Below are 15,644 nucleotides of genomic sequence, written 5' to 3'. Positions count from 1 at the left end.
ACAGTAGTTTGTTACCATGGTGATGTGATACAGTCAGTTTGTTACCATGGTAATGTGATACAGTTAGTTTGTTACCATGGTAATGTGATACAGTCAGTTTGTTACCATGGTAATGTGATACAGTCAGTTTGTTACCACGGTAATGTGATACAGTAGTTTGTTACCATGGTAATGTAATACAGTTAGTTTGTTACCATGGTAATGTGATACAGTTAGTTTGTTACCATGGTAATGTGATACAGTCAGTTTGTTACCATGGTAATGTGATACAGTCAGTTTGTTACCATGGTAATGTAATACAGTCAGTTTGTTACCACGGTAATGTGATAAAATAGTTTGTTACCATGGTAATCTGATACAGTAGTTTGTTATCATGGTAATGTGATACAGTCAGTTTGTTACCATGGTAATGTGATACAGTCAGTTTGTTACCATGGTAATGTAATACAGTCAGTTTGTTACCACGGTAATGTGATAAAATAGTTTGTTACCATGGTAATCTGATACAGTAGTTTGTTATCATGGTAATGTGATACAGTTAGTGTGTTACCATGGTAATGTGATACAGTCAGTTTGTTACCACGGTAATGTGATACAGTCAGTTTGTTACCATGGTAATGTGATACAGTCAGTTTGTTACCACGGTAATGTGATACAGTAGTTTGTTACCACGGTAATGTGATACAGTCAGTTTGTTACCACGGTAATGTGATACAGTAGTTTGTTACCACGGTAATGTGATACAGTAGTTTGTTACCATGGTAATGTGATACAGTAAGTTTGACATCATATTAACATGAACTCATCATACACATTACAATAAATATTTAAATTGTTAATCCTAGGTCTTCAGACCCATGAATGACATCACAAACATCAAAGGAAATCAAAGGAAGTATCTCAAAATTGGATTCAGTTCTGAATGCATGAATGGCACTCAGACACAGGACTGGCATTTCTTATACATAATTCTTTTAATTCTTCTTTCTAACATTTTTTCCAACACCCTGAAGGTGGTGTCCATTGAGCCAGAAATATTACTACAGTGGATCTTGCTTATTATTACATCGGATATTATTAATAATATCTTGCTTATCAAAATATTTTTTGAATCCATCAAATTTTCTCTATATTAATAATCAGGTAAAAATATCCTGTTCATTAAGATATGGTCCAACGTATAAATCCTTGATTTTATCATAATTTTTTTTTTCTTTGTCCTGAATTATTTTTGTAAACTGTAACTCTTGGTAAGTGGCTGTATTTGACACATGGACGAGTGATTAGCATCCCAAATCATCGACAGAGGCCTCCAGTGTCCCAGCCCGAGATTTCACACCTCTCCAATAGAAAACAATAGAGGTCAAGTCACCTTATCTTTGCATGTGCTGGACATGTCTGGGGTTGTAGCTGATCGCTAGTAAATGATTTAAGACTTAATAAACTGTTATTTATACCAGTATTAACTCCAGTGTTCATCAGTTTTGACAATTTGCACAGTTAACATTTTACAATGACTATCTACAAGTAATTTTAAAATACAACAATTTGTATTTCATTTCCAAGGCATATATTACTATCTTATTCATAAATAAATAAATAAACATTTCAATAAAATTAATTTCAGAAATAACAATAAATATATTGGTATGTAACTCCCTGTGAAGGATATCAATATATATATAATATGTACATCAAACTCCTAAGCAAGTTTATATTAAACCTTTGTGGATTTCAAGGAGAAATGATTTCAATGCTTTAACTATAATTACACATGGTAAATGGTATTTTTATCTACTCTTGAATTATATCATGCTTCATTTAGCTCTACTTGTGTCAAGAAAACTCCCGTTATATATAGATTTTTTGTAATATCTGCCAAACAAAAAACCTGAAAATTTAATAAAAAATATTTTTGGAAAAGTAATATTTTTGAAGAAATTAAATTCTTTTGTTATAAAGATTTGTATGAATTTTCCAACTATTATTTGAAAATTATTCAACAGGAGTGTTTTAAATTTAACTGTAATACCATGCCATCGGGGCATATTCAACTAAATGTCAATAATTTTACCATGTCGTCAGACAATCTAATAGATTTGGCCTTCAACAGGGATACACACATACACAATAACAAACAAATAGTTTTCTTGTTCAAATTTCAACCAAAAATTTGTTCTTTCCTACATTATAAACGTCTGTGTGACCATCAGAGTTACTTCCCCTGACAGTAAAAAATAATGTGGAAATCAGTTTGTGTGTTGCTATGGCAACCGTCTTGTAATCATGCTTTCTGGGCAATGCTGTACTCCTCTTGATCAGAGTCGCTAAGGTCAATCTCGTGGTCACTCTCGTCCGTACTCAATCGGTCGAATCCTCGGTGTGGGCTGAGGAGGTCACCAAGGTTAAACTTTTTGCGGGAGTATGATCGATGTCGTCCGCAACAATCGTGTTTGCCTGAATAAAAGAAAATTTGTATTAAATGTTAACGGATGCTATTTTTTGTATCTAGTTGCATTTCAGTAAGAGCTTGTAGCTTTCCGACTACTCAACACAGGGATAAGATTTATGAAATCCGCGAACATTCTTTTTGATGAAACAGAACATGATACATGTATAAATCTCTGAATTAAAACAGAATATTTTTCAAAATTGTATTCAAAGTCAATATCTTCCTGGTGACCTGTTAAAAACAAAAACAGGTATCTCCGTTTATTTTTGTTACATTGATAGAAACAAATTTTCACCCATCAACCCAGTGTTTTCAGAGAAGAAAACAGTCAAGACCATAGCATGAAACCTCCATTATCCAAACAAAATTGATTAAAGCCTCAGTCAATTACACAAGTACTGGTAAGGGGTTGACATTTTTTTTTTTTCATGAAATGACCAAATCCAAGAATCAGACGGTCAATCCATAATTGTAGCAGATAACAGCTGATTTTATGACATTCAATAACTAAAGGTTTTTAAATTAGTAACACGGCATGCAAATAATATTAGTCAATTCATCTTTCCTCACTATGATTTATACACTTCCTAAAGAAGTGTCAGTATATACAATAAACCAATCAAATAATATATCTAAATTAATCAACCAATTAAATCACATACCTCAATCAATTAACCAATCAAATCAAATATCTCAATCAATCAACCAATCAAATATCCCATCAACTAAATAAAATGTTAGTTTTATAAAATTATAAAAACATATACACCACTTTCATATGATTTCTATTTTCACATTATTTTGCAAATCTTAGTGTAAGAGGAACAACTGATTTTACACAGTGGTCGTTGGCATGATTCAAGATTTATCAAAAAACTTTCAATCCAGATTTAATGTTAGAAAATACATGAATGTATTTGTTTAAAGAGAGAATCACAACATTTGGAACAATCTTCCATTGAATACTGTAAATAAAATCGTTGTCAAGCAATATGAATTTAGATAAGATAAACACTTGAAAATCCATCTTCAAACATATTGCTTTAAAGAAAAATTTGAACTGTGAATTTGACACCTTGTAAAAGTAATATTTCAGTTTCAGGCCTGACTGTCAAAGGAATGTAAAAACCTACTTTGTCAGAATAAAACCTTTGTATCTAGTATGTAAAATGTAAATTTATCTTAGTGAGAAATATGTTTGGAGCAGTTTGAAAGTCTTAAAAGTTGAACTGATATTGAATAAAGATCACTGTATTGAATTCTAAATCAATTTCAGTAAACAAATTATAAGATGTTGAATCCTTAGGAAATTAAACTGAATGTCCTCTTTTTTTTTGATAATTCTCTAAAAATTAGCAAATATTTTTTGTTAAAAAAAGAGCTTTGCATTCCTGATGTTAAGACTTATTTAAAGATTGTCTTTCTAGATCATGGTATATACTTCTACAAGATAGAAATTTAGAATCCATCAAATGATGACAGTAGGGAAATAATAATGATTAAGCACTATCTAAGGGGAGATAATTCTAGTTGCAATCACAGTCATAAAAATGTGTAAGCCTTACACATTTTTATGACTGTGATTGCAACTAGAATTATCTCCCCTTAGATAGTGCTTAGGTTAATTTAGAATCTATCAAATGATGACAGTAAGGAATTCTGATTTGCCAATAATAATGATGAAGTACTATTCAAGGGAGATTATTCTAGCCGAAATCACAGTTATAAAAATATGTGTAAGGTGGTGTGTATTCTTAATTTCAGACGGCTCCGCTGAATTAATCAAAAGAACAAATTATGTGTTAGTACATATCAAATCCCTCTCCACATTCACATTAACAACCAGAAAATTTTAAGAATTGATTTTCCACATCACCCCACCACGAGAACACTTTTTGTGTTGGGTATACCTCTATACAGTCGGCAGGATTAACATTGTGGCGCCGAGTCTTCTGACCTGTGGTATAGTAAGCAGGAGCAAGCACAGACATTAGTTAAACAGATAGACTAACCGACCCGTGAAAACAATTGTCCTCACAGTTTCCAATGAACGATATCATTTTTATTAAATATTCTATATTTTTGAAGAATTTTTACTAAAATGTATCATTTATGAGCCCAAGGGGCCAATTTGTACATGAACTTTGACCTAAATAAGATGTTTGGCTCATTGCAATAAACCAAAAAAGCACTTTTACTGATTTGCTAGGCATATGATACAAATGGATATACAAAATTGTATATATATCAAAATTTCAATTAAAAATAAAATCTGAGGAAAATTTAAATATTGAACATTGGAAACCATGATAGATATGTTGTGAGCACTATGTGTAGCACACAGGTGTACTATATATGGAATACAAAATTATAGCGACTATATATTGACATAAACTGTTCACCAAGCTGTTAGCTGGAGATACGACATGTATACAGATTTCAATAAGGATTATAGGTATAGCCATCTAGGTAAACACAGACTTAACAATGGAGTATTGTACAATACAATGTATATATAAATTATGGTACGATAACTACAATGTAAGAAGCAGGTAAAACAGCACACTACAAAGAGGAACATTGTCTTGGTAAAGGAATGATAACACACAACCTCTGAACGAATAATTAAAAAATATTAATCAAAACAATGGGTATATCTGATGGTACATATCATTTTTTTTTAAACTTTTAAAAAAATTAATTGATTTGACATATTTTGTTTTCAGATTTTTTTTTTTTAGTCATGAAATTTTTTGTTTGATCTTTTTTTAATTGTAGTTGACAGGGGTTGGAGTTAAGTTTTAAGGAAGGTTATATGCAGATTTCTACAACAATGAACTATAAGTTAGGTTTCACTCCCAGAAGTAAAGATATGATCAGGTCTAACAGTTCCTATATAACTTAAGTACATATTGTCACATATTTTTTGGTTATTTAAAGACATTCTAGCTATGTTCAGAAGATGCGTGTGATCAGAGAAAGCACAAGTCATGTTACTTTTACAGGCGGGACAGAACGCAAAGTCTCACAAACAGGTAGAAGCCTTATATAGAAAGCAAGGCCAAGCAGACGAGAAGTGTTGTTATGGCCGAGATATACACAAAGGGGAGATCACTCCTTACAATCACATACAGTTCCATATCCAAGTTTTACAGGAATGATCAAGACTTGATGCGATTGTAAAAAGGGATTTCAGTGCAAAAACAACACACACAAACACAGAGTCGTTAAAGTGCTTTACCATTTTTGTAGACCCTGACAACAATGACGACGATGACAATGATGACGACTGGGATGACGAGGAGAACACCTATGATGACAGCTGGTAAGACTGTGTCCTCTTCCTGTAGCGTTCCCTTGGCAACTACTGGCTCCGACAAGTCGGTTGTACTAGAAGTTGGTTTGTTCGTTGATGTTGTACCAGTGTTCCCTGGAGCTACAATAAGGTTTGATTGGATAAAAAATACAACTAAGATCATTATTGGTTGATTGGTTGATACAAAATGTATTTGATTGATGTCTGAAAATCTGTATGTGCATTCCATTCAAACCAAACAAGGTATTAAAAGAAAAACAATACTAGACAGCGATGGTGAAAAATGTATGCCTCTACTCCAAGTCTGATGGAGGTTAACAAATAAATAACTTAATCTTGTTTGTAACAAGCATTTTCATTGGCTTAAAAATTCAAGTTATGAGCCATAATTGTAAAAAAAACTATGTCGCTTTTGACTGGTTGATACAACAGCAGAATAATTTCTAAGAGACAAGGGTATGTCAATGGAGTAGATTATCATAGGGATTGCTATACTAGTACATTAAATTATAATTAATGAATTTACTGTATTTTTTATGTAATTGAGCTATAACACAACAAAAAAATGTCTGTAAGACATAAATATCCCCGCTGTCACTTGACACCCCGAAACACAGCTTGGTGAGGATGGCATCAGCAGTCTTGAGATTAATTAGTTACACTGCATCAGAACGGGACGGGATGGGACGGGACGGGACGGGATGGGATGGACATGGGCAACACTATATGCCCCCCCCCCCCCCCCCTAACAAAACAGAGAGTATTCTCAACCTGGAGTAGAGGTCTGTCCTGTGAGACAGGGGACCTACATTGTACACACCTGGAAGATTTGAGTCTGTCTGATAAATAAGGGGACCTACCTGGAGTAGACTTCGGTTCGTTGGTAACAATAGACCCACTGTCTCCCATCATGTCGAACCGCCACACCTTGGAAGGCTTGAGCTCACCAACATACACTCGCAGATTCTGGGCGTCCACAGCTACATCATGGGGGTTCTTAAGGCCCTGCAATCAACAATACAAATATTACAATACCAAACTTCCGTTAAACATCATCTGTATGTTATCTCACCGACTGTATACTATATCATGGGTGTATATCTTGGTCTTACTTCTGTATGGAGTTAGCATATGACTAACACAATAACAGGTAAAATGTGTAAGGTAGCATACAACCTTAACTCTAATACAAATCAGAGGTATGATAGGTAATGTAGCATATAACCTTAACTCTAACACAAATCACAGGTATGATATGTAAAGTAGCATATAACCTTAACTCTAACACAAATCACAGGTATGATATGTACGGTAGCATATAACCTTAACTCTAACACAAATCACAGGTATGATATGTAAGGTAGCATATAACCTTAACTCTAACACAAATCACAGGTATGATATGTAAGGTAGCATATAACCTTAACTCTAACACAAATCACGAATTTAATGTGTTAAGTACATGAATTCAGTCATTGACAATTAAAATGTTTTTTCAACACAACTGATGATTCTGGACCAGAATGTCCTAATCTCCCACTTGTTTACCTGGTTATATAAACAATAAACAATAACAATAGTTGCCAACACAGATAAAGTTGACCTTTATATAATGTCCGTGTTGTAATCTGTGATTACATAAACACTCAGCTTTAGAATGTAAATATCATAATCCTCTATTAACAGATAGATATACATCCTGCTTCATGACTAAATGTTTATCTTAAATCAATACTCATGGCTGCCAGTGGAAACCAGGAAGTAAATTTTGATGACTATCTTTATAATGATAATCAACAAAAATCTTTTCAATAAATATTACGACTTAACCCAGGCTGACAGTGTACACAGCAGACTACCTACGTCTTGTGTGTTCCAGGATTCGGACAGCGTGCCACTGTTGATGTCTATGATGAAACCTTGGACGGTGGTCTGGCTGTTATCTAGAGGTGGACCATTGACCGCAAACAACAGGCCATCTGTAACGAGTAAACAAATAAACTTAAGTTGTCTATGTAATGAATACATGGTATGAACTTTAGGATCAATGGTGCTGTTACCGTCTGTGGTTCATTTTCCCTATTTAGATATAGATCTGGATATTTATGGCTATAAATTAGGGTTATCATTTGTAGTAATTGTGCTTGCCACAACAATAAAACTTAAAACAACAACAAAACAAATTCAAACACAAACACAAAAAACAAACAAAAAAATGACCCAAAAAAATAAAAATTTGATAAAAAAAAAAAAAAAAGAATTACTGACAGTAAGACGGACCATTGTCTTAACACACACATATAACAGGAGCCTTGGATAGGCATATTCCTTTTAACATGAAAATCACTGGAAAATGAGTGTTACATGTACAGATTATGAATTGAATTTTTTTTTTTTCATAAATTTATGGTGAATGGAATGAAATGCATATACTAGTATTACTGTATTAGTATTGTATTTGGTGACAAACTGAAACTGATACCGGGTTATATCATAAGTTTTAAATGTATAAAGTAACTTTTTGCATCACATACCATATAGCTGTGTATAGCTCGGTTTTACTATGTGTGACTGTGTGTGATCCAGTGCATTACTTGGTGTAACTGTGTGTGTGTGTGTGGCTTGGTCTACAATGATGTGTGGATTGATGAACCAACAACATGTGTGTGTATCGTGTTGTGTATGTTAGATTTGGTATGTCTGGTTGTGGCTAGGTACGGTTGGTTGTGGGTTTGTATGGAATGTGTGTCCTTAACCAAGGGAGTGCTGTCATGTGTTCAAAACAAAGTGTTCAAAATAGCTACAAGAAAGAATTGAAAATGGTTTATGGCAACAAAAATATGAAATTTAAAATTTCACCAAAAGAGAAATGAACAAGTAAGCAGTATTAATTTTAAAATCAAATTATTGGACATATATATCATTTTGGTGACATCACACATCTGTCAGGACACTTGTCAAAGATATACAGGCAGCACTGATTACAGAACTGGTTTGTTTATTGTCTGATCAATGTACCAGACCATACAGTACTTCCCAAAATTACATCAGTTAATCTGCTCACCTGTAACACACCTCCAATGTGAACAGAGCTTCAACAAGGGGGCATAACTCTAGTATAGCGTGAAGCCGACAATTACGGTAGAACAAAGATAGATAACTCACCTTTTACTCACATTTGATAACCTAATTCATCACACTTTATTCCGTTAAATTAATTTACTGTGTTATGTCAAACAATTTCAGAGATATATAATACAACATAATATCTATAATACACACATACATAAATACAATATATATATGTAATACACACATACATAAATACAATATATATATATAATACACACATATATAAATACAATATATATATGTAATACACACATACATAAATACAAGCTGGGGAAGCTGTGCTTAACTTACCATGTAGTGGACAGTATTCAATAGCGAACAGTCTAGGCCCAAACTCTGTGGGGTGAATTTGTTTTTGAAAGTTGCCGTTGAAGTCAAAGCACTGGATTCGTCCATTTTCTCTGTCAGCTACACACAAAAGGCCTTTGTCTTCAGCCACTGCCAGACTGTGGGGTACATCAAAACTTGACTCGGGAGGGAATCCATCAGCTGTCAACATCAACAAAACAAATGTATCAGTACCATTAAAACAAGTCTACTGGGTACTGTTAAAGCAACAAAAGCTAAAAACAGTAACAGCAACCTTGACCTTGATCCATAATCCTTGAAGCTGGATATTGTGCAAAATATTATGTTTTTTTGTCATTGTATGTTAAGTCTGATCAAAATCTCTCAAGGAATGTAGCTGCTAGATTGCTGACAACCTTTGATGTTATGTACCTACATACAAAATATACCTTCAAGATTGACAGAGAAAAAACCTATAGTAATACCGTTTTCACCAGCAGGTGGACTTGTAACTGTTTTTAGCTAGTATGTAATCTAATTCAGCAAAAAGATAAAATTAAAGATCATTCTGGAAACACAATAATAGTCATGATTTACTATTATATAATAATACCATATATACTTGTATTAATATTCTGTCCTCTGAAAAGTAATTAATAATGTAATTAATAATGTAAAACAAGAAAGTCATTGATTGTAAATGTACAATTTTCATTTACCTTGTCTTGTCATCAAACCATTGCCAAATGATTTGATCAGTGTCCCATCACTGGAAAACTTCATTATCCTGGAGTTGCAATACCTAAAGCGAAAATAATTCTGAATCATTAGAATTAAATTAATTTTGAGTTTTATATACTGCTATATGTCATAGTATCATAGCCATCTCAAAGTAGTTCACAAATTATTATCCATGGTTAGTGGGCCTTTAGCAACCATACAAAATTTCTTTCTCAACTCCGTGGGGAGCATACCGCTGGAACTGCCATTTCAGCGCTAAAAGCTTACATTTCTTGCACTGCCCTACCACATACTAGTCATTTACAGCGACCCTTTGATCATGTATCCCTGCGTCCTACCACTAGACCACTGTGCCTCTAGAAGTTTGACAGAGCAGAAAATCGCTTTGATACCAGATAACACATACTAATTGACTATACATTCCCGTAAAACAACGTAAATGAGCAGACGTACCCATCTGCAACGAAAAATTCTCCTGTTGACAAAACAGCAACATCTGTGGGTTTGCAGAAGTGAGTGTTATCATTTCCAGGCTGGAACTTCACACCTAATGTCAGATTAGGCTGGTCGCTTCCTGGTGGGAACCTCATAACCTACAAACACAGCCACAATCAGTATCTCACACCCAAAGCAACTTTTAATACTTATTTATTAAATTCATTGTATGACAAAGTATTTGTGAAATGTTTATAACAGCTCCTGATATGAGTCACAGCCATTTCACTCAATCGAGAGCTCCGACTATAACTTCAATGCAATTTATTTCATTTAATTGAAAAATGATGGACAATAGTGAATTTTCATTCATTGTTTCTCACTGTTTTGTCTTTTCTATAGAGAGACCTGAATTATAACCAAGATTGATGTGACAGAGTTGTTTCCCTTGAATCTCATTCAAATTAAAGCTAAGCAAGTGGAAATTATTTTTTTTTTCCCCTACAGTTTAAAACAAACTTAAGTTTATCCTTAACAGTGTTATGGTCTATTTTTGTAACTCTTTACTTCCTTTAATTCCTGTATCTGAAGTTCCTCATCCTTTATCTACAAATCATGTTTTACTTATTTACAGTCATTCAGCATGGAGATGGATGTTCTAGTTGATAATCCGAGGTATTGCCTTAGTTTACCAGGTGTAAGCCCAGGGGGCTAGTGCACTGAATATGGGCAAAAGTGGGGCGAGTGGGCTTATCTCGGTTAATTACAACCCCATGCAAAAGGGGAAAAATCAGCTGCCATCTTGGATTATAATATGGAGGATAACTCAATCTACATAAATGATATATGACTGAATTTAATTTTAAAACAATGCAATATATAGTTTATTCCATTCGGATCTTGTCTACGAATATTGCAGATGACAGGAAAATTAAGTGTTTTTTTTTTCTTTTTATTTTAATATTATTTTTTTTCTATTATGGATTAGACATTCAAAAGTGGGGAATGGGCTTATTCCCGAATATGGGCCTATGCAGAGAAATATGAAAAATAGTGGTGGTGGTGGGGATGGGCTTACCCTAGAGCATGGGCTTATACCTGGTAAAATACGGTACAGAGATACATACCTGATGTAGACCGACGTCTGTGACCCAGATATTGTAGTTTTGGTCCACTGCTATACCGTGGGGCATGTAAAAGCTACAACAGACATATTATTGTTCCTTATACGATCAGTATGTATAAAGTGAAGTCGAGTCGAGGACCATTACACCTTTGATAACCTATAATGTTATTCACTGCAGCCTTACAAACATCTTACTAAAACATGTATATAATTTCCTCTAAAGGTTAATTGGTCACAGATTCATAGTGGTGGGTACAATACATATCAATTATAACATGATAGCTACTAGCTAGTTGTGGGCCGATAAAAAAATATTCAAAAATTAAAAAAAAAAAAAGAAAAAAGATCACTGATGATAATTTTGAAAATGCAATCAATTGGAAATGGCTGGAAGTATTCGTAAATTTTTGATGTTAACAAACTTAGATCGTAGATGATCTTATACTGTATTTTACAGATTTATTAATTGCTTGCTACAAGCAATTAAGGAGATTTAAATAGTAACAACTGTTAAATGCTTTATTTTTGTTCAGTATTAAAACTATAATTGTAATTGTGATATACACACTGAAATAAACACTACATTTTATAATAATTGTAACAGAATTATTTGAATGTACAATGTACTTACATATTTTTTCCAAACTTGCGGAGGATGTTGCTGTCTTTGTCGTATGTAATGATAGTCTCCTGTTCGATTGGACTGTTTTGTTGTTGGAAAACATTATCAAAGTTAAAGGATCTGAAAAATAAAAATTAACAATGAAAAAATTCTTTTTTAACATTTTTATAATCTATTATACGATATATTATTTTTTTATAATATTTTTGAGAGATACAACATAAAATCTCCTCCAAGACAATAACTTACAATATAATGTCAACGTCATCGCAACCTTAAGGTCAGTTTTAAATCAATGGGGTCAGAAATAGGTCGTAAGTCACTGGTGACCTTTTCACCAAATGAATTTGAAATAAAATATGAAGTTTGAATCCAAATCATTAATTTCATACAAGGAACATTTCATGAAGGAAGAAACATACCCTCTGTATTACTGTATCTAAAAATAAATGATTATTTTCATAACTAGACAGCGTGCTTCATCAAATGTCAGGGGTCTCCTTTAGTTAATAGTGAATGTAAGATAACAATTTATAATGAAAATTGATCATTACCTTCCGTCCCAGACTCGGTTTCCACGGTGAAAAACATAAACACCGCCTTTGTTGTCAGTGGCAACACCTCCCACCTGTCCAATGGGATAGTCGAGACCGTTGACAGAAGAACTGGACTGGGTTTTGTCGGACATGAAATCTGACTGGAAGTTAACATAGTGCTGAAGACCTGTAAAAACAATCATATTTTATCACTTATTGGTGTACATACAGGAAAACAATGCTACAGGACATCAAAATATTTTATAACACAAAATGAAAATAAGAAAACCTTGTATATAAATTCCTCTTAATTTCTAATATTTCTTAATATATTACATATACATATGACCTGTCATTAAAGATTTATCTACACAATATGATGTTTATACCTCTGCCGTGCCATATAATCCATTAAAAATTCACTCTGGCATCATCGAAGAACAAGTTATCCATATAGATATCCAGTATTACACTGAATTTGTGGGACTACAAAAATCATCTTTTATTTTATCATAATAAAGCCATTTATATTACCATACACTGCCTTGTACATCAAATATATACAGGGTTACAAAAAAGTTAGGGCTATTAAACATCTATCCTGCCTTAGGACTCGGAGATTTTTTTTTTACATTACTAGTGAGATTTAGTTAGCATAAACATAGATGCCTGCATCTGGCTAGTATTTATAGAACAATAGCCCCTTTTAAGGTGTAACACTTGAAAAGTTGGAAAGTGGGGTGTGAGCTTCAATCACTTTTAATTTCAGTTTAATCCGACTAAAATATCAAATGCACAGTCACATACTTCAGTAACATGACTTGGCTTAGAATCCTTTAATATCAATGCATATGTTTTGTCTTGTGACAATGAATTAAGATGGAAAAAATGGACGAAAAGCGACCATGCTAGAGGACCATGCATTGACTGTGAAACGGAAGTAGGCTATCTATTTTACAGCGATTTTGCAACAGACAATCTGATTAGTTGACAGCTCTATCGCAAACAATATCAAATATCACTATCAACCAATCAGACCGTTCGTTTTAAAACAGCTCTAAGATAAATAGCGAACTTCTGATCCAGTCGATGCATCGCCTGATCTCCAAGTGTTACACCTTAATGATATAGGAGGAGAAGGGGACGATATTTTTTTCTTTAAATATCAAACAAATGTAGATGCTTTTGGTAAAAATCATCTTTTATAAAACTTCTTATATTTACCGTATACATTTACACCATATATATACAGGGTAACAACAGATTTGGGGATATTCCAGTAAAACATCTATTATGCCTCAGGACTCAGGATTTTGTTTTGAGTTTACAACAGGTGAAATTTTGTTTGTGATATCAATGGAGTAATAGGTAGGATAAATTTTGTTTGTGATATCAATGGAGTAATAGGTAGGATAAATTTTGTTTGTGATATCAATGGAGTAATAGGTAGGAAATTCATATGTGGAAAAAGTTATGGAGTTTAGTTGTATCATATCCATGGAAAAATAGAGATTCGAGTCCCGGAATCGGTTATTGTTAACTAAAGATTGATATCAATAGTCAGTTCTTACACCTGAAGAAGATAAATTTAACAAGGATGACAATGATTCTAATGACAACAATAGGAAACGAAGATACAGGTACACTCACAACAATGATTCTGACAAAAACAAACAACAATTTGGATATATTATTTACAGCCCGTACAAATCATAAAAAAAAATGTGCTAAAAAACGGCGATGTATTTGTCTGAAAGCTTACATCAAGCTGTGTTAAAAAAAAAAAAAAACACAATTCAATTACAAGCCAATAGCACTGTCATTCAAAATCTTAAACTGGTCTACATCAAGCTTTGAAGCATATAAATGCATTAGTACATGTATGTACATGAAATGGTGTTTTAAATAAACTTTTTTAAGAAATTATCCACAACAGATTTTCTTAAGTGTTTTACGACATTTGATGGAGAATAATAATAATCACGTCACAACAAAAGGATTATGGGTAACAGCCATGCCTGTGTACTTACTACCCCCGACCTTGACCTTCTTCACTGGGGCAGGCATTGTTCGCATACCCTGAGCTTCTGCAAACTCAGACTTCCCAAATTTTTTACGCGGATCATGAAAATTATGACCCTGCGATTCAGGCTGAATTCCAAGAAATCTACTGTCATCCAATGCGTCTCGACTTGTTTCGCCGTAATGTCGGCTTAGACTGTCAAACACTTTATTTCTATTGCGATTTTTCATTTGTATATTGGGCGAAGCCATATCGTCTGAGGTGCCCATGTATGGGAGTCTGCTTATCGCTTCGCCATAATAATCAAAACTTGGATGTGGACGCTTTCTGCCTCGTTGAGTTTCTACGTCAGAATAATAATCATCCAGCTGATAGTCCGGAACGTACTCCCTTGGGTAGACGTTCTGTTTAAAGCGGGATGGTAAGTATTCATTATACAGCATGTTGTTCAAATTACCTGGCTTACTGCCGTCGGTGGGTTTGTTGACTGTATTTGTGGTGGCAGTGTCGGGATCCTCGTGGCCTTGCATGTGACTCCCGTGGCCATGTGCTGCCGCTTCAAGTGTGGCATTGTACGGGAGTGGTTCGTCTGAGCCAGGAGGAAGGTTTGCGATCAGACTTGGTACATTGTTCCCGACACACTGTGGGAAGGGGATCTGTGTTCCAACTTCCTTATAGTACATGATGTAAAAGTTACACATCTCGTCTGCGGCAGTTGGCCTGTCAACCAAAGTCATATGTACAACTTGTTAATCTACGATTATCATTAAGGAAATGATGATGATCTGATAAAAACATATATAGCAGCTGATGTTCAATATGAATACTATTTGAATATTCAGGAAAACAAATAAAATTTATTTTATCTTGAAAGTTGAGTTGTTATATCTCAAGATATACTGTCCAGAAAAGACAAAGCATATTTTGTTATTTTTTGTTTAATCCCATTTAGAAACATAAATGAGAACTCTAA

The 15,644-nt window shown here is 33.8% G+C and overlaps 1 protein-coding gene across 2 annotated transcripts in view; it reads right to left on the bottom strand.

The window, feature by feature from the left end:
• Positions 1-549: 549 nt before the first annotated feature.
• LOC117334163 (peptidyl-glycine alpha-amidating monooxygenase-like) overlaps positions 550-15,644 on the bottom strand; it is a 30,869-nt gene continuing 15,774 nt past the window's right edge. Inside the window, exons 12-23 of one of the 2 annotated variants that reach the window (XM_033893636.1) lie at positions 15,129-15,391; positions 12,667-12,835; positions 12,122-12,232; positions 11,492-11,564; positions 10,383-10,522; positions 9,908-9,990; positions 9,192-9,389; positions 7,632-7,747; positions 6,629-6,773; positions 5,694-5,888; positions 4,363-4,409; positions 550-2,457 (exon numbers count right to left, since the gene is read on the bottom strand). In XM_033893636.1, coding sequence (XP_033749527.1) covers positions 2,362-2,457; positions 4,363-4,409; positions 5,694-5,888; positions 6,629-6,773; positions 7,632-7,747; positions 9,192-9,389; positions 9,908-9,990; positions 10,383-10,522; positions 11,492-11,564; positions 12,122-12,232; positions 12,667-12,835; positions 15,129-15,391 — 1,636 coding nt within the window. In that variant the 3' untranslated portion in view covers positions 550-2,361. The remainder of the gene's footprint in view (positions 2,458-4,362; positions 4,410-5,693; positions 5,889-6,628; positions 6,774-7,631; positions 7,748-9,191; positions 9,390-9,907; positions 9,991-10,382; positions 10,523-11,491; positions 11,565-12,121; positions 12,233-12,666; positions 12,836-15,128; positions 15,392-15,644) is intronic. The other variant, XM_033893635.1, reaches the window with a different exon arrangement.

Source organism: Pecten maximus, chromosome 9 (genome assembly GCF_902652985.1).
Source record: "Pecten maximus chromosome 9, xPecMax1.1, whole genome shotgun sequence".
Lineage (NCBI taxonomy): Eukaryota > Metazoa > Mollusca > Bivalvia > Pectinida > Pectinidae > Pecten > Pecten maximus.
This window is presented reverse-complemented; position numbering and strand designations above follow the sequence as displayed.